Here is a 23,448-nt window from a genome sequence, read left to right as displayed (position 1 = left end):
CCACACACTGAGCCTGGCCCAGTAGATAATGAATTTACAAATGTAATCTACACAAATGCAGGCTCAGAAAGCTCACCTGTATTGCTAGGAGAGGCTGGTTTGGACTGAAGATATTATATACTAAGTGAAACAAGCCAGACACAAAAGAACAAATATTTTATGATTCCACTGACAGGAGATACTTAAAAGTAGTCAAATTCACTGAGACAGGAAATAGAATGGTGACCACAAGAGGGTAGGCTACTCATATTAATCTTCTCTTCTGAATTTTGATATTCTCAAAATAATAATCACCTTATTCTTTGCCAGTGTGTGATTCTTATATTTTTATACTTCATTCAGTTAATACTTACTAGATGTTTAAAATGTGTACAAGTATGGGGGCTGGGGTTGGCTCAGCAGTAGAGCACTAGCCTTGCACGTGCAAGGCCCTGGGTTCGATCTTCAGCACCTCACAAAAATAAATAAATAAATAAAATGAAGTTGTTGTGTCCAATTACAAAAAATAAATATTTAATTTTAAAAATGTGTAAAGTATATAATTTTTCTGCAATGGTGTAACAAAATATATCTTTCAACAGCATTCCCCCAAAGGAAAGGAGAGTTGATGGGAAAATATGTACCCTTTATGATGTTTAATATTATGTGTCAACTTTACTGGGTCATCAGGTGTTCAGATATTTTGCTAACCATTATTCTGAGTATGTCGATGAGTGTGCTTTGAGATGAGATTAACATATTGATCAGTGGAATGAGTAAAGTAGACCACCCTCCCTAATGTAGGCAGGTCTCATCCAATTAGTTGAAACCTAAATGCAACAAAAAAAAATCTGATCTTTCCACAAGTTAAGAGCTAACTTCTGTCACCTAATTATTTTCAGTTGGGATATTAGTCTTTTTTTTCCTGCAGCACTTATTGAGTTTGTGCCTACCAACTTTGATGTCAGAATTCATACCAGTGGCTCTCTTGGTTCTCAGGCTTTTAAACGTGCAGCAAATCTTCACCATCAGTACACCCCAGTTTCCTGCACACCAAACTACCAATCTTGGGAATTCCTAATACCCATATTGTGTGAGTCAATTTCTTATAGTAAACCTCTTATTTATACACATAAAATCTGTTGGTTTGAGCCAATATGTCAGAAGTCTTGAGACTGCAAAATGAGATATCTTACACAAATAGAGCTTTTGAAATAATTTAGTGAATTGGATCCTAATAAATCTTACCACATCACCTGAGCAAGCTTGAGAAGACTAAAGCAGAAACTAAAAAGTGATTATTTAAAACCAATGGATACAACTACATATATATATATATATATATATATATATATATATATAGTTTCTGCAAGAAAAAATAAAGTTCTCATTTACTACAATTTATAGTTAGTATTATAGGAAATAACTATGGAAAACTTCTCATTATCCTGTGCCCTTATGCAAGCTATCTAAGTCACGAAAAGTTGATCTATTCCTGTCCTTTTTAATCCTAAAGAATAGGAACTTGTCCTTTAAGACCTAGTTCACAAGTCTCTACTCAATAAAGCCTTCCCAGACTCCTCCAAAGTTAATCCCTACAACATGAATGTTCCCAAAGCATTTTGTTTATATCTCTGCAATATTACTTTATACTACTTTATTCTTCTATTTCCTATGCTGAACTTTTATTTGAAGGCAAGGATTACAAAATTCTTTTTAGATAGCCAGGAAGAGTCATGTCTATGGCAAAAGAATACAGGGTTATTCGGTAAATTATTTATCTATCACTCTAGTATTCTGATATTGCTCAAGTAAAAATTATATTAAAATTATAATTAATCAGAACCCCAAGTAAGATGAAGCAAAGTAGAACTATAGTCACAAAAAAAAAAGAATACTGGAATGAGTTGGGTCAGGAAATCTATATATTAATTTCTAGTCTGTGAAAAACTGTAGAATCTTAGTCTGCCTCATTTTTAATGTCCTCATCCATGCAAATAATAAGAGTAGGACCATTCACCAGATCTGGGGACATCATGACTCCTTACCCATTTCAAATATTTTGAAAACTTTCTTCTAAACATGAACCACGCATACATACACCTATATATCTCTATCATTCCTCTACCCCCAAATAACAAACTGAAATGCTAAAGTAAGCAGCAAACAGAAATTAGAAAATTCAACATAACCTGGAAAAAAAGATCTGAACCCAAGCAAGATATGACCAAAACAAACTTACTCCATCAAAGGTGAAAAATATACACAGGAAAAAGTTCACTAAGCACCACAAGATGCCAGGTACTATATTAAGTACTCATGATAACAATGTGAATAAAATAATATTCTTATCCTCAATAGATTCAGTGTCTCTAGAGTAATGTGAAAAATAAACAAGATGTACAAAATGTATGGGAAAGCAAAGGAAAGGAAGAACAATTTGGAGGGGAATACTAGGGAAGATTGTTTTAAATTGAGGTTAAGATCTAGGTCTTGAAATGAGCAGGAACTTTTTAGACAAAAGATCAAAGATTATAACTGAAGAAGTGTAGTAATTATTTAGCAGGTAACACTCAATACACTACAACAAAATAAACAGTTTTGCATTAACTCCTAAATAATAGTTGAATACTTAAATTTAAGGATTATAAAAGGGTGATCAAGTTATAAAGAATTAGTACAAATTAAGTTAAATATTTCTATAACATTTTTAACAAAGTTAAATATTTCTATAACATTTTTTAACAAAATATGTATACGTTTAGAAATGAAAACACTTCTCTTTTAAGATAGCACACTTCAGTTACCTTGGAAAGACAATGATTTTATTGTTCACTGAAGATTTTATATCACAGGTCAATAGGCTTAAATAATAGGAATAGGAAAGACAGTGGAATGAATCTGACATAACTTTCCTGTGTACACATATGAATACACATATGAATACACCACAGTGAATCTCAACATCATGTACATCCACAAGAATGGGTTCCTAATTAGAATAAGACATTCCATGTTTGTATAAATAAATCAAAGTAGATTCTATTGTCATGTATAACTAAAAATAACAAAGAAAAAAAATATTTACAAAAAAAAAGAGGATGCTTGAATGAGATGATGTATGTCATATGCTTAACACAGTGCCTAACATAAGAATTTGATGACTCAAAGTTGCTATTACACTACATCAGCACCATCATCAAAAGTAATGGTATGTTTTACTTATTTTTTAAAGATTTTTTTTTTAAATTGGACACAATATCTTAATTTTTTTATTTATTTTTAGGTGGTGTTGAGTCAAGTACTCTACCACTGAGCTATAACCCCAGCCTCTATAATTGTATATTTTTTAGGGGGGGGGGGAATTTTTTTAATATTTATTTTTTAAGGTTTCAGTAGACACAACATCTTTATTTTTTTATTTTTATATGGTGCTGAGGATCGAACCCAGTGCCCCGCACATGCCAGGCGATCGCGCTACCGCTTGAGCCACATCCCCAGCCCAATATAATGGTATATTTTAAATAGCAACACACATAGAAATGGAAAATCTGACTGTCTCCTCCACAACTAAACAGCACTGCACATTAGACAAGCCCCTTAACCTCAACCATACTTTAAAGCAAATACCCATTTACTTCAAAGGAGTTGGCAGAGGGTATTCAAAACATAAAAGATAAATCCAAGCCCAATCTATAAATGCCAATTCTCTTCCAGATTTGAAAAAATCTTAAGTAACAGTAGAGTTACTTATATCTCACCTGCAGGTTATTTCTCTCAGTAGATGTAAGTATTTACTAAAGGGAGATATATCTAAACACTTATACTCCCATAAAATGTTATACTAATTAATATTTGCTCTAATTTAACAAACTCAGAGGAATCACAATTATTGGAAATTATATTACCCAGACCTCCTATTGTTTATTTTATTCAAGCACATATATATGTGATGTTTCACAAAATTAGCTCTACCATAGAACAAGAAAATCACCCAAATCTATTTTATGTAATACATTAATGCATAAGTTAAAATATTAATTTGTGTAATGTTATCATATCCTAAATACTATATCATTTATGTAATATTGTAATATAATCAGAATATATATTCTGATTCAACATTTTCCTCACTAAATTGTATAAATTTCAAAGCCAGTTACCATGTATAATATTGTATAGTCAATTATTTCCCCAAATCTCAAAAGCTCACAGTATAGTTCCTTCTCAGTCACTTCTGTACAAATCCATCCAACTGTCATGCATTCATTTTTATTTCATCTGAACAGCTTGTCCTAAGTCCTACACAGGAAACACGCCCAACTACAGAATCAACTCACTGAGGCTGGCTGGTTCCTCCCCTTCCAATGTCATCTCTTCACACAACGCTGCATTTAGGATAGTATCTAAGTAACTATATTTTATTTAGTAATGGGAAAGAACCCTAGCTTTGAAAACTGAAAGTTATGAGTCACAGTTCTGCTAGTCAGTACCTGCATAGTATTGTCTACTTCCTCACATTCCCTACAGCCAGCCTTAAGTTTCTGAATCCAGCTGTAATGAAGGAATGGTATCTATAAAATGGGGTTATTCTGTGATTAGATATGCAGCTCAATTTCAGAAATGCATGGAAAATACTTAACAGCCATTAAAATATAGTCTAACATTATTTTCTAGTAAGATTTCAGTCATTGTAAAAGTTTTTACCGTAGCTCTCCTCTAACTTACACGTGGTACATATTAAAATAAGCAGAAGGAAAAAATGTGAATAAACTGCTGAAAAAAAACATATAGTCTAATATTATTTTCTAACACAAACTGATTATGAAATAGTGTTTGATCTTCTAACTTGCCCTCAGGGTTGTTACCCAAGTAGTCTTCTAAATATTTAAGCAAATACTCCCAGAGGGAGGAATTATTTGCTTAGAATCACCATTCAGGTCCTAATACATCTATATGTGAGATTCACCCACGTGAGAGAAGGAGGAGATGCAGCAGATTCCAGGCAAAGGAATCTAGTTTTCCACACTCCTCACCCAAAGAAGGAAATAACGAAAACTACCATAGGCACTGCTAAAAACTATAAGGGATTCAGAACAGATCTTCCATGCTTCCCAGAAAATCATGACAGGTGAGTATCTGAGATGCACTCCCTAACAGGTTCACCAGGCTCAAATACTCTAAACTAACATAGGACACCTCATAATTTAGTAAGATTATTAATTTTTCGATGATTAGATGATTCTCAGGACTAAGAATAAAAATAACAATAGTAAGTACTAAATAAAGTTAGCTATATACCAAGTACTTCACACCTATTCATTCAATCTGTAGCATCACCTCACAAGATAGATGTCTCCATTTTATAAGTAGGACAACTGGGGCACAGAATTTTAATGGCTGTATTCTATTCTGTAACACGATGCAAAACAATTTATTTAACTTTTCACTCTTGTTGAACATATAAGTTGTTGTCAGTTATTTTCATCACAAAACTACATTTAACTCTCATACCTATCCACAGGTAATTTTTCCTTAGCCTCAAGAACTAAAGATTAGTGAGAGGACTTCTTCAAAGTTCTTGATACATTCTGCTAAACTGCTGAACAGAATAACTAACATTTTACATGCCCGACAACAGCATTTATGATTATTTTAGCATTCCCCACCTAACAATGTAACAATGATTATTTCCTTTTAATCACTTCTTTTTCATACTATTATCTTATGTTCTTATTTAGTGAAGGTAAATATCTGAAATTAACCATATATATATATATATATATATATATATATATATAGAGAGAGAGAGAGAGAGAGAGAGAGAGAGAGACAGAGAGACAGAGAGACAGAGAGAGAGAGAGACATATATACATACATACATATATGTTTCTTCTTTCTTGAAAGAAAGAAGTCCTTTGACAAGTTAATTTTTTATGATGTGTCCTATATACTGAATATCTATGGGTTTTTTGTAATTTTTGAGTTAGAATATTAGAAATCTTTAAGGTACAATGAATAGGAACAGGATTCAAACTGGCTTAAATAAAATAGGAATTCAGTCTGAAGATAGACTGGAGGGGTTCCAAAGATGCCCTCAACAATCCATCCCTTGGTTCTAGGTGCCTCTCAAGCAGATGCTGCCTCCATCATGGCAGACTGCCAGTCAACTCTTGACTTACATACTAACATTTTGTAACAACCCCAGTGAAAGCACCTTCTTCCTTCTCCAGAAGAATGAAATAAGTTATCAAGCTGTCTAAAAAGTATAGCTAAATTTTATAACCATTATCTGTTACTGATGAGCAAAGGGTAAATTTCTGTGTCTGACCAAGGAAAGTCTCGAACTATACAAATGAATAGAGAGACCCCTCAGACATGTCTCAGAAAATCTAGAATTGTTAACAGCAGAAAGAATGAATGCTAGAAAGTCTAACAATTAATATCTGAAACATCTAACTCTGGGATGCCATTCAACTCATACATCCATTTCGTTCCATATATATAATTTTTAAATACTCATGTTTAATAATATTACCATCTTAGCCACAACAGAAAATAGTACTCACCAACTCACCATGGGATGGGGGGAAAAATTACAATGTCAAATTATTGTATCCAGCTACAAGTGTGAAATTTCTGTATTATGAACATAATTCTTAATCACATACAAATGTACATTCTCCTTGGTGGTACTTCATACTAATATATAGCAAGAAAATAAATTTAACTATCCCTCTTATAACTAACATACAGTGATAGGAGAAAAACACAAATTATGACAATAATAATCACTCCCACTTAGAAGAGTGGAGAAGGTATATCAAACTATGGTCACTAATTCAAAGCACTAATTCTGGTAAATGGAGTTATATGGTCAGCCAGTTCTGGAAGCATTCAATCCTACTAAAGATGAGCTCACTTTTGCATTATCCTCCATGGCCACAAATTTCATTTTCAGAGGCTACAGTGTTTTAACAGCATACTTTCTCTTAATGAAGCCTCAAGAAGTCAGAATTCTCTTTACCAGGTTTGAAGTTTCTTCTGGAAGTACAGCTTCCCTAAAACCTTAGTAAGCTTTTGCTGAATCTACTTCAGTGAGTTGAATTAGCAAACAAGAGTTCTTGTTGAAATACAGTATATTAATTTGGGTTTCAACTTATAAGTTTCAGTCTCTCAGCAACGGGCCTCTCCCAGTACTTTTAAATCTCAGCTTGATGATCTTCTTTGAAGCAATGTGAAACAAGAAGCTGGTTGAGGAGGCAAAACTAGCATATCACTTGGACCCTAGTTTAGAGCTCTTTACAATTAGATTGTTACTTTGATCTGGGGACCGAGAGGTGCTTGGGAGAAGCTTATAAAACAGAACTTTACCAAATTTAAATATTTCCTCCTTGACAGGGGGTTAGGGTTAGGGTTTCCAATCTGCAAATCTTTCTTTTTTTTTTTTGGGGGGGGGGGTGTTCCAGAGATTGAACCCAGGTGCCTGACCACTGGGCAACATCCCCAGGCCCTTTTTTATATTTTTATTTAGAGACAGGGTCTCACTAAGTTACTTAGGCCCTCGCTAAGCTGCTGAGGGTGGCTTTGAACTTGCTATCCTCCTGCCTCAGCCTCAGGAGAAGTAAGCCACCACACTAGCCATCCTTTAAGCCTCTTGATATATTGATTGTCTTCTATTTGGATACGCAGCTATAGGCAGAAAGGGCCTCTCTTACTTGAAAGACTACATTTTCCTTACTCTGCTTTCAGGCATGCCAGCTTGAACCAAAGTTCTCTTCTATAAGACACTATCAAAGATTTCACCATTACTAAAATTCCATCCCCAGTGGTGGTTCCATGAGCAAATATAACATAGCTGACATTTTAAAAAGTTGCTCTATATTTCTGAAAATGAACTCTGAGGGAATAGCAAAGTTCTCAATACCTTGGACTCCATTTCAGCATTTAAGCTGTTTCTTATAATGTCTAATTTCTAGATACTAACTCTATGCTAGTGGCGATTCTTTCCATTTACAAGTCACAACAACCCAACTTCAAATGATTTAAAACTAGCTAACAACAATTACACACACACACACACACACACACATAAATGTGTGTGTGTGTGTACTGAAACTGAACTCAGGGGGACACTCAGCCACTGATCCACATCACCAGTCCTATTTCATATTTTATTTAAAGACAGTATCTCACTGAGTTACCTCGTTTTTGCTAAAGCTGGCTTCGAACTTACCATCCTCCTGCCTCAGCCTCTGGAGCCACTGGAATTACAGGGGTGTGCCACCATGCCAGCACAATATTTATTTATTTAATTATTTATTTATTTATTTTTAGTGCAGAGGATGGAACCCAGGGCCTTGTCCATGCAAGGTAAGCACTCTACCAACTGAGTTATATCCCCAGTCCTTGCCCAAATTATAAGGCAGGCACTACAACCACAGACTGAGTCTGGATGTTGTTCAGTATCCCCAACAGGTGGAGTTCCAGCACAAGTCCTGGATTGACTCTGGGGCACCTCTGGTTAAATGTTAATCCCTAAACCAATCACTGATTTTGGTCACCACTGAAAGTAGAGTCAACCCACCTCACACAGCTGAATTAAGAACAGGAGATGAGGTACCATTACAAAAAAGGAGAATGTAGGCTAGACTGACAAAAACAAGAGATGTTAATGCTCTGGTAATATGACAAGCTGACAATGATGTTTTTGTTTGTTTTAATTTCTAGTCAATATATTATAAATATTTTAATAACATTCTCTTTGTTACATGCATCTATTTGATCATACGTATGAGTTTAATAAAAAGTTTTTATCAAAATTTTACTTATTCACAGATGTCAATTAAAAATAACATTTACATATGAAGTAATACCTAAATAGATATGTATATCAGATAACACATACATATTCAACACATACTTAGTTTGGGGGTAAATAATACATTAAATTTACATGAGTCTAATTTATTTTAGAATCCAGAACACAGACCCTACTCTTGAACACAATTTTCAAAAATTGGTCCTAATTACTATTGCCCTGCATACTCAAAATGGATTGAACTTACTTACTCAAGGGTCAGAAATACAAAAAAAATATAAAAGATCAGCTTCTGCCCTCATGGAATTCACAGGCTAGAATGAGAAAGGAACAAAAATAACTGTAATAATAGAGAGTGATGTGTAATACAAAAGAGAAGACTGATAGTGCATGAAGTATCAGAATTGCAGGCATAAAATGAAAAACATTTGGGACTGATGCATAAAAATATTTTAACAGTAAAAATGCAGATGATTGAATATAATACATGTATACTAGTATACAAAACGGGGCTGGGTCTGCTAGACGCTGTGAATTTTTTTATACCACTTGGGAAAATATAGCAAAAGAAGAGAGAACCTTGAACTACTTTTAATTATTAGCATAGTCTATACCAAAATCTGACAATATTTACTTAACATTAATATAATTTAATCACAAACAGGCTTTAGAGTATTTTCTGCTTCAGTGTCATCATATGATTAAGTTAATATTTCTGTGAAAAATCTCCAAACTTTTTATATTTAAACTTCCAATACTTATGTATTTAATTTTCCATACTCAATAGCAAGAATAAATGTAAAAGCTAATATGAAAAGCAAATTAAAATGCAGAAAATTCTTTTAATATAAATAAATGTGGTTTCAAGTATCAAGGATGGCCTGAGTTTACCTAAAATTCAACTATATATTTTTTAAATAAATTCAAATGCAAAACATAACTTTTCGTGAAATTCTAAATATCATCAAAATAAAAATGATTCTGAGTATCAAGGTACAAATGAAACCACTCTAAGGAAGAAGAGTTACTGTCACATCAAGTACAAAACATAACTTAAAATTTCCCTTTTGATAAAATACCATGATCCAGATGCCAAGAGTAAATGAACTTAATAGGCCACAAAATCAAAACATCTTGTTATGCTTTCAATATAGTAAACAGCATGACACTTAAAATGCCAAAAATAATATTAAAGGAAATACCATTTTCTACAAATAAATACACAATGATATACCTCACAGTAATTCATGAAAAAATCTAAAAATTCATGAAAACCTCAATAATTCAGCAATTCATGAAAAAACTACAAGTCTATGGTTAAATTCCATAATTATAGAATTAAATGAAATTCTATAATTATAAAACTATATTGCATAAGATGACTATTCAAAATACCCTACTGTGAATTCTTTCATTAAGTAAATATTAGTCCTCTATTTAATCTTTTCTTTAAAATCACATTCATATTAGAATCTGTGATAAAAACAAACTTCCACATTATAAACAAAGATAACACATGCTATTTACATAGCATTACTTCAAGGAGAAACTGTATATAAACATATGTCAAGTATGTTTACAAAGGAAGCAATAGATTTAAGTAGTGTGCCTGCTTTACAATAACCAACAAGAAAAATCTCTTTAATACAATCTAACTCTCTTATAAAACCACATGTAATAATTCCTCCTGAAGTCAAAGTGTGTCAATAATTAGTTCTTTCACTGGTAAAACTACAATACAAAATCCTTGACAATGTACTCTTATTGTAACATTACTTACAAACTAATTTGCTCATATTCCTAATACTCTCCATCACTTAGATTAATGTTTTAAGTCCACTATCCTACCATTATACAAAATGTATGTATCTACAATGAAATCATTCATTTTATTTCTCATTACATTTGTGATTCGTCACCAAACTCCCATAATCCACTTGAGTAGTACAAATGGATATCTACCTTTGGCAAACAAAAACAGAAAAATTCCAACCACCACTGTGTTGAAGTCCTATATTTTACTACATAGTTAAACTTTACTCTACAAAACTTTTAACCTTGGGGGCAAGGCAAGTGTAAAATATTACCCAAAAAATGAACAGTTGTACTCTCATACGTCTCATACTATATAAGAAGAATGGATAGGGAAAAAAAAAACATATTTTGACAAAGGTGACTATGACAAGAATATTGTTTAAAGTAAAAAAAAAAATGTTTTGAAGTTTAGCTTCCTTTATTTCTTTACTGTCACAAAGAGCAGTGTAATTTTCTTTAACATTTAAATTAAGAATAAAAATTTTTGAAACTTACTTCATAAATAGGGACTTCCAATCATTAACAAGCCACTTAGTACCCTAAATAAATTTTATCAACTGTATTACTTATGAAATAGTTAAGTTTTGATAATTATTTTTTAAATGTCCATTATTTCCAAGTTTTTTTTAGTCAGCTTAAATTTTCACATAACATTTACAACAATGTTTTGGAACAATAAATTTCTAAACCTACCATTCAAGAAATATTATACTTCACATGACTAATTCATATTCTATAATCAATATAATTAACAATAATAAGCAACTCCTTTTGTTATTTAATCTTTGTCCCAAAAGTTTCCATTTAAAAGTTATTGCATTCTTTAAATATAAACAAAGAAAATTTAAACCTAACTTTTGTTATTCCAAAAATCGATGAGTTACAGGTCTTAAGTGGATTGGGGAATATATCATTTCAGTATTACCATATTTCTAAGGACTCTAGGTTTAATGATAACTTAATCTCTAAAATAATGTTTACATAATTCATAGATTGTTATTGCACTGAAGAGTTAAATTTCTTTTTACCTCAAGAGAAATATTTCACTTCTTTTCATAGTCTACTATGTATCTAAAGAACCCCATCTGTTAAATACTGATCTATCAGATCTAGCATGCGTGGCTACTGCTGCAGAGTCCCAACTGGTTACACATTCAAATCAGTGTCCAGTTTATGAAAGCTCTACTGCCTCTTATCAGATTAAAATGTACTAAGTAAGAATACAAATACTATTATCACATCATCTAAAGTAGAAATATTGGTTAGACAAAAACTGTGGGGGGAAAAAAACTTAAAATGTTTCTTTAAATAAACAGATAACCAGCTAACATACTACCATATTTTTGAAACTTAATCTCTTTTAAAAAGAAAAAAAAAGTACTGACCCCCTATTTGCACTTATTTAAACTGAAAATCCCAAGAAAACCAATTAGTTATTTTGAAAAGAACTGGTTATATCAATGGGAGGACATTCTCCCAAACTTACACCGACTTTTTAAGGTGATTTATCTGAAGGGTATACAAAAGTAGAAAGATGTTTTCTATTTAAACAGCAATAAATATAACAAAGACAGATAATTGCCTATCTTTGACTTCATACACTAGCAAAAAGAAAAAAAAAACAGCTTCAACTTTTCTGTGAATTTAATAGGTTCATAAAACACAGACGTTATCTAATCCATGTCTCAGGGCACCACTGCCATAGCTGCATCTTTCTTTCAGTTTTCCAGTACATCAAATAAAAATAACTGCTTGGCGGAAAAATCATAGTGCAAAGCTGTTATAGAATCCCCTGGCAAGCATATTTTTGTGTTCCTGTGACTCCACACCAAATACAATATTCAAATGATTGCTTCTGATTTACACCTTGCCTGCCAAAACCCAACCTTACAGTATGTCAAAGACGAGATATTGCAGGGTAAACTATTTTAAAAGCTTTGCTGCAGCAAAAAAACTGCATTTACAAAGCACTGAAAATGAACTCTTAATTATGCTCTATTAATGATTCTTCTCTCTTTATATCTTCCTCTTTCTTCTCTGTCATCTTGAAGGCTTCTTAGCCTCTTCTGTACATAGCGCAAAACATTAAGTCATACACAGTTCTGCAGTAACTCTTTCTTATCATGAGAGAAACCAAAACCTGCGTTAACATCTTTCCTTTAGTCTTTATCCACATGCCACGCTCCTAAAGGCAACCATAGAAACCAACCTGTATGATTTGGTGCCCTCACATTTTAAAGCTTATGTGCACACACACAAAATACTAAGAGATCAGCATATTGAGGGCAATGTTACAAAAAAAGGGAAGACTGCCTAAGAGATGGGGGTGGGGTAGATGCTGCTACAACACACTACATCATTGCCTTGGAATATATTTAAAGACAGATGCAAAACTGCATCATTTTTCTCCTCCCTCGAAAACATCACACCCCAGCTGCTCAAGTTGGAGATAATGCGCTTCTCACATTTCAGTAGCACCGGGGAATTTAGGCTCCAGGGGCAAGGCTGTCATCCTCAGAGAGCGACACCATGGGCAATTAAAGAGTGAGGGAGAAAGAACCCCAGAGAACCAGAGGTCTCCTCACACCCTAACTAAACTCTGAAGTCGACCCAAAACCTTCCCAGCAAGAGATGGTTTTTACTCATAGTCACGAGAAGTGATAAGAAGCGGTGTTAAGTTGGGCACTGCGCTCAGGTGGCAGGAGAGGACCAAAAGAGAGAAGGGAGGTGGCGTGGCTTTGGCAGCACGCAGGCAGGTCACCCGCTGGGCAATACCGGCTGAACGAGCTTTGCTCCCAGGGACGCGCTGCGTGTATGACCTGGGGTGGGGGGTGGGGGCCAGAGACGCTGGGGAGCGAGGATATGGGGGGCTGGGGAGCAGAGCGAGAGCACGCCTTTTCCCTTACCAGGTTGAGCACCGTCTCCACGATGTCCCTGTTGCTGACCTCTCCGACCTGTATGAGTCCAATCAACACTGCGAATTTCATCCGGATGTTGCGGATCGGCACCGAGGGGTTAATCATCCCCGCGGGGAGCACCACCGAGCCGGAGCCGGACGCCCCTCTCAGCTCCCCCATCCCGCTGCCCGCGATGCCGCCACCGCCGCTGCCCCCGCCGCCTCCGCCTCCGGCCCCGACGGCGATGAGCCCCACGGGCTGAGGCTCGAGCCCCGGGCCCGGGCCCGGCTTCTCGCTCGCCATTGGGCCCCCTCCTTGGGAGAAGAGCAGAGAAGCGGCGCTGCCTCCGCCGGTACCGTTATACCTGCCTCGGCCCCCGCCCCCCGGCCGTCGCCTCGGAGCCCCAGCATCCACCAGCGCCGCGGCGCCGGGCCCGCTCCCCGCCCGTGCTTCAGCCCGGCCCGCTCCGGCGCCCTCCCCGGCGGAGGCGGTGAGGGATTCTCAGCCTGATTCCCGGTGGTGGCGGCGCCGCTAAAACCGCTGCCCGGTGAGCGGCAGTGCCCGCCCAGCAGCTGTGCCGCTGCCGCCGCCGCTGCCTGCTCTCTCTCCCCCTCCCGGTCAGTCCGGCCCGGCCCGCCCCCCGCGGAGATGCTGCCGCCGCTCCAAACAGCCCTGGGGCGCCAGCAGCTGGTCTCGGCGCTGGCCGGTGCTGAAGCTCAGGCTGTGGCCGATGTTATTGACGCTGCTGCTGCCGCTGCTACGAGCGCCACTGTTGTTGTGAAGCCCCGACGCCGCCGCTCACTCCGCCATGTTGCCGCCCCCTGCCTGCGGTAGCGGCCACTGCGCCTGCGCAGAGCCTCCGGGGGCGGAGCCCTCGCTGCACCCCCTCTTTTGCCCTGCCCTCCTTCGCTTCCCACCCACCCACCCCGACACCCCTCATCCCTCCCCCAACCTCCCAGAACCGATAGACAGGTGAGCAGGTGCATGGGGACGGCTGCCAGACCCTGGGGCCAGCCGGCAGAGGCGGGGCGGGTGGCTTCCTTGTGTTTGTTCCCCTGAGGGTGGATTCTCCCTGTGGGGAAGGACAAAGTGTGCGTGTCTTGCCTTCACTGCCACCTCCTCTTTCCCTCTGTCTTCTTGCAAGGAGGAGGTTCTTCTTCTTCGTTGTTGCATCCAGCCGCTGCTACTGCCAGTGCCACGTGCCTTATAAGGTAGGGGAGTGGCAGACGACCTCTTTCTGCCCCTCTTTGCCCTTCCTCACAGTCCTGTCCGCCTACCCTCCCTGGAATTTCCTAAAGGAAAAGTGGCTGGCAAAGCAGAAGCAAACACACCGGGAGGGACAAGCCTGCATTGCCGCGGGAAGGATACAGATGGAGTGTATTGGGTCTTTTTCTACTGCCATGAAAGAGCCTGACACCTGCACACACAGGCGCGACTTAAAATAGAACTTGTCAAACAGTGATCCTCTCTGGAAAGAGCTCTAAACAACAAACAGCTCTTGAACTCATATCTGGGCCTAAAAAGGCGGCATTCTGTGATACGGTGCGGTCTTTGGTGGGAGCAACACACCCCACACTTTAAAACTCCCTAACGATCCTCAGGTATGATGCCAATTAATGATGCCTCCCTTTTTCATGGGCGTATATGGTTCAGAGGAGTTTTTAAATTATCTAAAAATATGAGTAATTCTTGCTGCCATTCTTGATCCGGAACAAAAGTAGATTTCGGTATCTGCACCGTCACAGAAGCAAAAAAAGGGGGGAGGGTATTACTTTTAATTTAAAAAAAAAACTTAACATGCACAGTTATCTTGCTTCTGGTATTGAATTAAAACGAAATAAGCATGACTGCTAGTTTCTTCTCAGAAATGAAGAATGCAATATTCTTTAATATTTCATGACTGTCCTTTTCAATGAAAACATATTACAAGTCGCAAGAAATATTAGGTATCTTGAGGTCTATTCAAATCAGTTTTAATTGTCATCTCAAATGAAAAAAAAAGTCAATATACAAATCCATCATAATCCAGTTGTTATTAATCATATTTAATTGGATCTGGGCACATGGAAAAATTCCGAAGTGCCACAGGTTATACAAAGTTTCTCAAAAACAGTGCTTAGGATTATAGTTACTGGTGATATGACTGTTTAAATTTGCACTGAAGTAATCAAATTATTAAAATTGCTGAGCAAAATTTCTAAAAGAAGTGGTAATCAGCTTGTTTAATTAAATTAAATGACAATGGAATTTAAAATGTTAGCATGGTTGAAACTGTATGAGAAATTTACAAGATTAGTCTTGATAGTTTGATTTGAAAAATCTTGTAACAATTCTAGCTACAGCATTTTGATCTGTCCCAGGTAAGTATCATCTACTTCTATGAAAACTGTATTTCATTTACAAATTTTGTATATATATATATATATATATATATATATATATATATATCCAGACTGAAAGGTTATCACACTATGTTTTTATGCCCCACTGTGCATCTAGGTAATAGATAAATAGAGAAGCAGGTTCTACCTCTTGCTATTTTTAGACTTCTTGTATGAATGCTTTGACAGTGACAGCTTGAAATTTCTATTTCCTTTCTGAATAAATAGCTCAACATTATTTTAACATTTTTGTTTTATTTTCCCTGCTTTGTTTCTTAGGCAAAATGTGCACTTAGGTTGTTTATCCTGTTTGTTCATTTTTCTTTAGTGGAGATAAAAAATGGGATAAAGACGATATCACTACTTCAAAGTAGGAAAAACTCACTGCTTTTGCATATTAAATTCAATTTCAGAGACTTTTAAAGAAACTTACCAATTAAAGTGTACTCTCATACACTGTCAGTTCCTCACAGGCAGAATGGAACTGTGGAAAGTGCATGGGGCTTTGAATCACACCCATAATTTACTACCTGTGCAGTCTACTCAAGATATTTGAACTTCAGTATACTCTTTCCTTAAACAGAGATGATAATACCTATCCCATAGGAAAGTGAGAATTCAGTAAAAGAATTTCAACTCAGCAGTTAGCATGAAGTTAAATGTGTCTTCATATCCTTAGTATACAGACACAATGTGTGTTTAGTGACCTATAAACACAATAATAACAACATCTTTAAGATTTCACAGTTAATATGTTTTCAGTACTATCTCCAAAAGCATAAAGTTGTTAATAAGGACAGCAGGTCTGTTTCCTTTTTGCCTACAAAGCCAATTTCCCTGAAAATGTTCAAATAACTTAGCATTTACATTCACAGTATTTTAAAATAAAAGATAGTTCCATAATAATGAGTGACCTCAAATGTTCATTTTTAAATCTCTAGATTAAAAACATGTTATGTGGTGATTTTAAATTTTGTGTACATTTTTTCACACACATACTTCCAAAGGACAGCTCTTCAAAGATAAGAAGCCCATGAATGTGAGTTTTAAGAGGCAGTGTTTGTTTCACAGTGATTACAAATGCATGCTCCAGATGCAACAGAACCTGGGTTTGGATTCTACTTCCACCACCCACATCTATGTGCAACTTTGAACAAATGACTGAGCTTCAAAGCCTCTGTTTATCCAATTATTATGGTTTGTATGTGAAGTGTCTCCTAAAAGTTCACATGTAAAACAATGCAAGAAGTTTTGGAGGAGAAATGATTAGAAAGTAATCTTAATTTAATCAGGGAATTAATTTCTGATGGGATTAACTGAATGGTAACTGGAAGCAGGTAGAATGTGGCCAGAGGAAGTGGTACTTTTGGGGCGTGGTCTGTGGCATATATATTTTGTATCTGGAGAGTGGAGGCTGTCTCTCTGCTTTGTGATCACCATCTGAGCCACTTCCCTCTGCCACACTCTTTGGCCCAGATGATCGGCCTCACCTCAAGCCTAGAAGAATGGAGCCGGCCTTCTATGGACTAAGACCTCTGAAACCATGAGCCCTCAAATAAACTTTTCCTCCTTTACAGTTGTTTAGTCACAACAGCAAAAAAGCTGACTAAAACACCAATCCAGGTATAATAATAATATTTACTAGTCTTAAAGCAGCTAATACACTAAAAGTACTTAACATGTAACAACTGCCAAACAATCATCCTTCAGACTGTAGGAACAGACCCTGTAATAATTATTTTTGTGTTTTCAGAATCTAACATACCCAGTTCGTAATTTGCATTTGATAAATGTGTCTAAAAATGAATGGGTAAAAGTAGTAGTTCAAAGTAATTATTCCCATTCCCATTACCTGTTCTTTAAATATCAAGTTTTTCACTTTTCCCTAAACTTTATCTGAATGGAAAACTCCAAATTCTTCATAGGTTGGGACTAGTGTAAAACAGAGGGAAACTCTTCCCTCAGCCTTAACCTTTAGAAATACAACTCCCACTGATGCAACCCCAAATCAAATTAGATTTGTTTGGTTTGGTTTAGGTTTTTTTCAACAGCATGACACTAATGATTCATGTAATGTAGTAATGATTCATGTAATGTAGTAATGATTCATGTTTGGCATGTAATAGGTTCTCAGATAATTTTAGTTCCATTCCCCTCATATGTTGAAATTATTATCAAGTTGAAAAGGCAAGATTTTTTGTTTTGTTGGGTTGGGTTTTGTTTTGATTCTAGTCATGCTGCTTTTCAGTGTCAGCCTATCTCCAATATGTATCCTTACATGTGGATTTTAAGATACAAACTACAAAATCATGTATGTCTATTTAAATTTGAATTTTATTTTATTCAAATTTTCTACTTAATTTTCTGTTTAAATTTCATCTGCTAGAAGTTTCTTAATCCTGAGTACATCTTCCAAATAATTTATTGCCTTATTCTTCTGTAAATTTGAGGACATACATACCTTCCATATTTATTCAAATATTTGGTTTAACAGGATAAAAACAGCTTAGTAACTGCTAGCAATATTCTGGTTGAGATCAACTCACTTTAAGACAGTCATAGCATTGATTTTAGGAGATTACAAACAGCAGGGTTTTAAAAAATGAGATAGACTAGAAACACAGAATGGGAAATGTCAAGATGCATCCTTTGGTAAGGGTAGGTACTGTTTTATGAGAGTTGATTTAATTATGTGTATACATACACATGTACATAGTGTATATGTGTATATGTGTGTATGGTTACTGGATAATGATGTAAAATTTAGTTCTTACTGCAAGTCATAGTCAAAAGTTTGGAAACTACTGATTTAAGTTGTCAAGCACCTGTTTTGTATAATCTTTCAACTATTAATTAACAACCATTCTGTGCCAACAACTAGACCATATTTCTCTAATTTGTCCCAAAGAGACATTGATAACTACCTAGCTGGAGTCTGGGTGCACACTGTCCCTGTACTGGAGCAAAATAAATCTATTTATTTATTAAAATATATAAAGTTAATTATTATCAGATTGTGTGATATTAAGCAACTTGCTGTGAATTTTCAAGAATTTACCTCCCTCTGGCTTCAGAACTTCAGTTCTCTGGCACTTCTAGTTCTCTATGATTCCTCCAAGACCACTGGGAATTGTTCACTGATCTGGCTTTCAGATTCTTTCAGGATAGATGGATAAAATTTGTCCTGGTTTGGGAACATGAAGTCATTTAGACTAAATAGGTGGATATTTACAGTTTCTTTATCAAACTGAAACTTTCCTTTCAATAACTATTGCTCTACCTCTTTGCTCTACTAATTTTTCTCCTAAACAGAGAATATAGATACACAAAGTAGAATTTCAATATCTGTTACCTATTTTGTCCCACTTTTGGAAAGGCTAAAATGTTATGCAAACCAATCAATATTTAAATGCCTACTATGTGGGAAAAAATGGCCCAGTTAAAATGGATGATTTTTAAATTTTCTATTTAGAGAAATATGTTTTTACACAGAATCAGCAAGTCAATGTCAAATGAATGGTATAAAAATAGTGAGCACTCTGAAATTTCAGATAGAGATGGACTAAGCACCCTAGTGCACACATGTTCCCTCAGACACCACGTGCACATATCTATCTGCCATTTAATCTGCAGTACTTCTGCCCATTCTTCCTGGAAATGTCTGGCATGCATCCCATTCTTTTCATATTCACTTCCATCATTCTGATTCAGATGTTAGAAACTTCATATCTCATCTCCTTGTCTACACACTCATTATTCTTCTCTAATGTCACATGGATAATCTCCCTAAAGCTCTACCTTGATGGACAGATTAGTGGTCCTGAAGTTTTACTTTATTAATCACTATAGTTTCTGCATACATATGTGTCATCTGCTTAAAACGTCACTGGTAACTCTATTTGCCTAACAAAGTAAATCCAGAGTCCATATCTTGATACCAAAGGCCCTCCATACTTTGCTTTCTTTTTTTACTTCTTTCTGTTCCTGACAAGAATCCTATACCCATGGCTCCCAAACTTTTTGAGTGTGTGCAGCTCTTCTTATCACTTAGAAATATTTTGCTGAGTCCTATTCTCATACCTAGAGATTAATTTTTGTAATATCTTTTAATTTCCATTGAGAAAATACACTGTGAAAAACAGCTATTTTCAAGTCAATAATTCCTAATAATTACTAGTTTTGACTTTTTAAAAATCACACACCTACATAAATTTGAAATATACACACATACACACACTAACACACACACTGTTGTGGGTCAGATTACTTTGTCTTCCAAAAAATATGTGTAAATCCTTACCTCTGGTACTTGTGAATGTGCTCTTACTTAGAAATAAGTTCCTCATAGATGTAATCACCTTCAGATAAGGTACTGGAATGGAGTGGGCCTTAACTGAATATGATTGGTGTCCTTATAAGAGAAGAGACACAGGGAAGATATCTTGGCCATGTGAAGTCAGAGGCAGAGATTGGAATTAAGCTGCCACAAACCAAGGGAAACAGGTTGCTAACAACCACAGAAGCAAAGATATATTCTTTTCTAAGGTCTTCAGATGCAGCATGACCCTGTTGACACCTTGACCTTTGACTTTGGGCTTCCAGAACCATGAGAAAACAAATTTCTACATCCCACACCCCACACCAGTTTGTGGATACTTTGTTACAGCAGCCCTAGGAAACAAATACACTATATACAAACATAAATGTGTTTGATTTCATTCTGTCCAGAAATAATACCTGATATGTACAAGTATCCATGAGCTACTTTCAGTAATTCTGGGTTTCCCAAGTTGGAAAACAAAGCTGTGGTCAACTTGAGCTACTGTCTCTTCCCAAATGAATACACTCTGATTTCTTCCCTTGGTGCCTTTCTCCTGCTCTTCCTTCTCCTGACAGCACTGTCCTGGTTTCCCCTGCAGAAATTCCTGCTGGAGTAAATGCCACATGTTCATGATTGTACCTGATGAAATTGATCCAAAATGTTGTACCTATTTGCACCTTTCCAAAAAAAAAAAATGATTCTGGCTTTTCTTAAAATTTGCTAGCTTAAGCTGGCAAATTCATTTAAATAAATTAAGAGTTTCCATCTTATCTAGCTTATTTGCCAAGTGTAAGAAAATCACATGCCAGTATATGTAGTCAACATAACTCCTTCATTGAAATTTTTTTAAGAATGTATAGGATATATATATATATATATATATATATATATATATATGTAAAATATGTAATGTTCTCACACTAACAAACATTGAGTAGTAAATTTCTTTTTGTTTTATACAATGACATCTGTTGAACTGTAGTTGCCATTGGTTTGGGGATACATGTGCTAAAGAAAGTAAAGTATATTAAAGAAAGGAGTTTATGGGCTGGGGTTGTGGCTCAGTGGTAGAGTGCTTGCCTAGCATATGTGAGGCACTGGGTTCAATCCTCAGCACCACATAAAAAATAAATAAATAAAACAAAGATGTGGTGTCCATCTACAACTAAAAAAATATTTTAAAAAATAAAAATAAAAAAAGAAAGGAGTTTATGTAGTTTTTTTACTGGCTGACTATTAACAATTACAATTGTCATGATTCATTCATCTCCTGCCATGTATTTTTACATGAGTTATTTCTAACCTCACTATAAAGTTCAATTAAGATATTATTGCCCAGATTTTTCAAATGAAGAAACTAATATAAAATGGGCCTCTGTCAATTGTGTGAGGTTGGACTTGAAGTCACAAAATTATGGTTTGTCTAAACAAAGTCTAAACTCTATTCACTCTCACAAAAATCCTACCTTGGGAGCTGGGGTTGTGGCTAGCGGTAGAGTGCTTACCTAGCATGTGCGAGGTACAGGGTTCAATCCTCAACACCACATAAAAATAAATAAAAGTATTGTGTCCAGCTATAACTAAAAATTAAATATTTAAAAAATTAAATTTATACCAAATTTATCGGACAAAAGATATTGATGAGACCAGGAAAACTTCATTTGAAAAGAACTATGTCATCTATGTTTTTATGTTTTGATGAAAGTTGCCTACTAAGAAATAATCAAACTGATCTTATATATCTCTATGCCTATAAAAATAAAGAAAATTTCATTAGGCTTTTTGTTTCCTGGAAACATTTTAATTCTGGACTAAAATCATATGGAATAAGCAAATTGTTTTTAATTATATTCATTAAGATTAACCAGAATTTAATTTCATAGTCATATTAATACATCACTCCTTATTATGACTTTCTGGCAATGATTTTGTTGTGTGTCTAATCATTAATCTCCTAGTCCCTGTTGAAAAGTTTCACCATTGCATTTTTATATAATTATAGTAAAACGCACATACCATGTGTAGCAGAAGGAGAGCTACCATGAGGAAATATCCAAGGATCCTTTGGAATCATCATCTCATAATTAGAATCTCTTCCAAGTAAGGAGTCCACATCTTTACCAAAATTTTACCAGATGAAAAGAAATGTTCACCCTATGTGAGAAATAAAACATATCATTAATTGAAGCCTAGTACTGGTGCATGAGCTTTGGATTAGAACCTTTCTCTGGTGCCAGCAGTCATGGATTAACTGGTGGCAAAATGAAACCATGAGTTCACTGATCAATTAGCAGGTGCTACATGGAGACAATCTGAGGCTTATGGTTTCATTTCCCAGAGCTATAGTTTCTCTCTTTTCACTTAACAGGCATAAGGGGAAGGATCAGAAAAGAGATGAAAAGAAAGAACAGAATTATCTCTTCTTCCTGAAGTTATAATCTTGCACATTTTGAGTTCTCCATTATATAGAGTTTATTTGCTGTTAGTGTAAAGATGAATTTTAAAATAACAAAGACTGTCATGAGGCTAAAAGTGTCCCTAAGGACTCAAGGTACTTAATCTTATTTGTTATTTAGTTACCTCTTAAGTATACATGAATGTGTATATAAAACTTCACTTCTGTTTGGCTGATCTAATCTTGTGAGAAGTAAATGCAATGTCATGTGTTGACAACAGTTTTATCATGACTTTATTTCTATGAAACAAGCTCCACCACATACATTTCTTTTGCAGTGGCAAAAATATATAACATAGCCTGTTTCCAGTTATTTGCATTTAGCAAAGCATAGAAAGATAAAGTAAGATGGGTTCCACATAGTTCACTCTTTTTTGCCACCCCCATCTTAATCCAAAATAATCCTTTGAAGTATAATTGCTGAAAGAATGGGTTTGAAATTAAATTGGGTTCAAATTCTACCAAACCATTTTGAGCCTATATTTCTGCACTTATTATTATTTCATATGTAGTGATTGGAGAATTTGAAGAAATAAAACATAAAGATTTTAGAACAGTGCCTGTAATCAGTATCCAAGAGATGATAAAATTTATGATCATTAATTGATATAAAAATAGGGCTTAGTAGAGTTTTGGAATTTTCAAATTACACTAATTTCCACTTATTTTCTCTTGATGGTCTGTTGATTTGAATTCCCTATCTTTAAAAGGCAAATGAGATATCATTGTCTTCTTCTTTCTTGTTGGTTTTTTATTATTATTATTATTGGTTGTTTAAA

The 23,448-nt window shown here is 35.6% G+C and overlaps 1 protein-coding gene across 1 annotated transcript in view; it reads right to left on the bottom strand.

Annotated features, from left to right (window-relative positions):
- The window catches only part of Nbea (neurobeachin), a 620,123-nt gene extending 606,308 nt beyond the window's left edge, over positions 1-13,815 (bottom strand). The window contains exon 1 of the mRNA XM_077795156.1: positions 13,522-13,815. Coding sequence (XP_077651282.1) covers positions 13,522-13,815 — 294 coding nt within the window. The remainder of the gene's footprint in view (positions 1-13,521) is intronic.
- Between the last annotated feature and the right edge of the window lie 9,633 nt (positions 13,816-23,448).

This window comes from Urocitellus parryii, chromosome 2, assembly GCF_045843805.1.
Source record: "Urocitellus parryii isolate mUroPar1 chromosome 2, mUroPar1.hap1, whole genome shotgun sequence".
In the NCBI taxonomy this organism is placed as follows: domain Eukaryota; kingdom Metazoa; phylum Chordata; class Mammalia; order Rodentia; family Sciuridae; genus Urocitellus; species Urocitellus parryii.
Note: the sequence above shows the minus strand (reverse complement) of the source record. Positions and strands in the feature narration are given on the sequence as shown.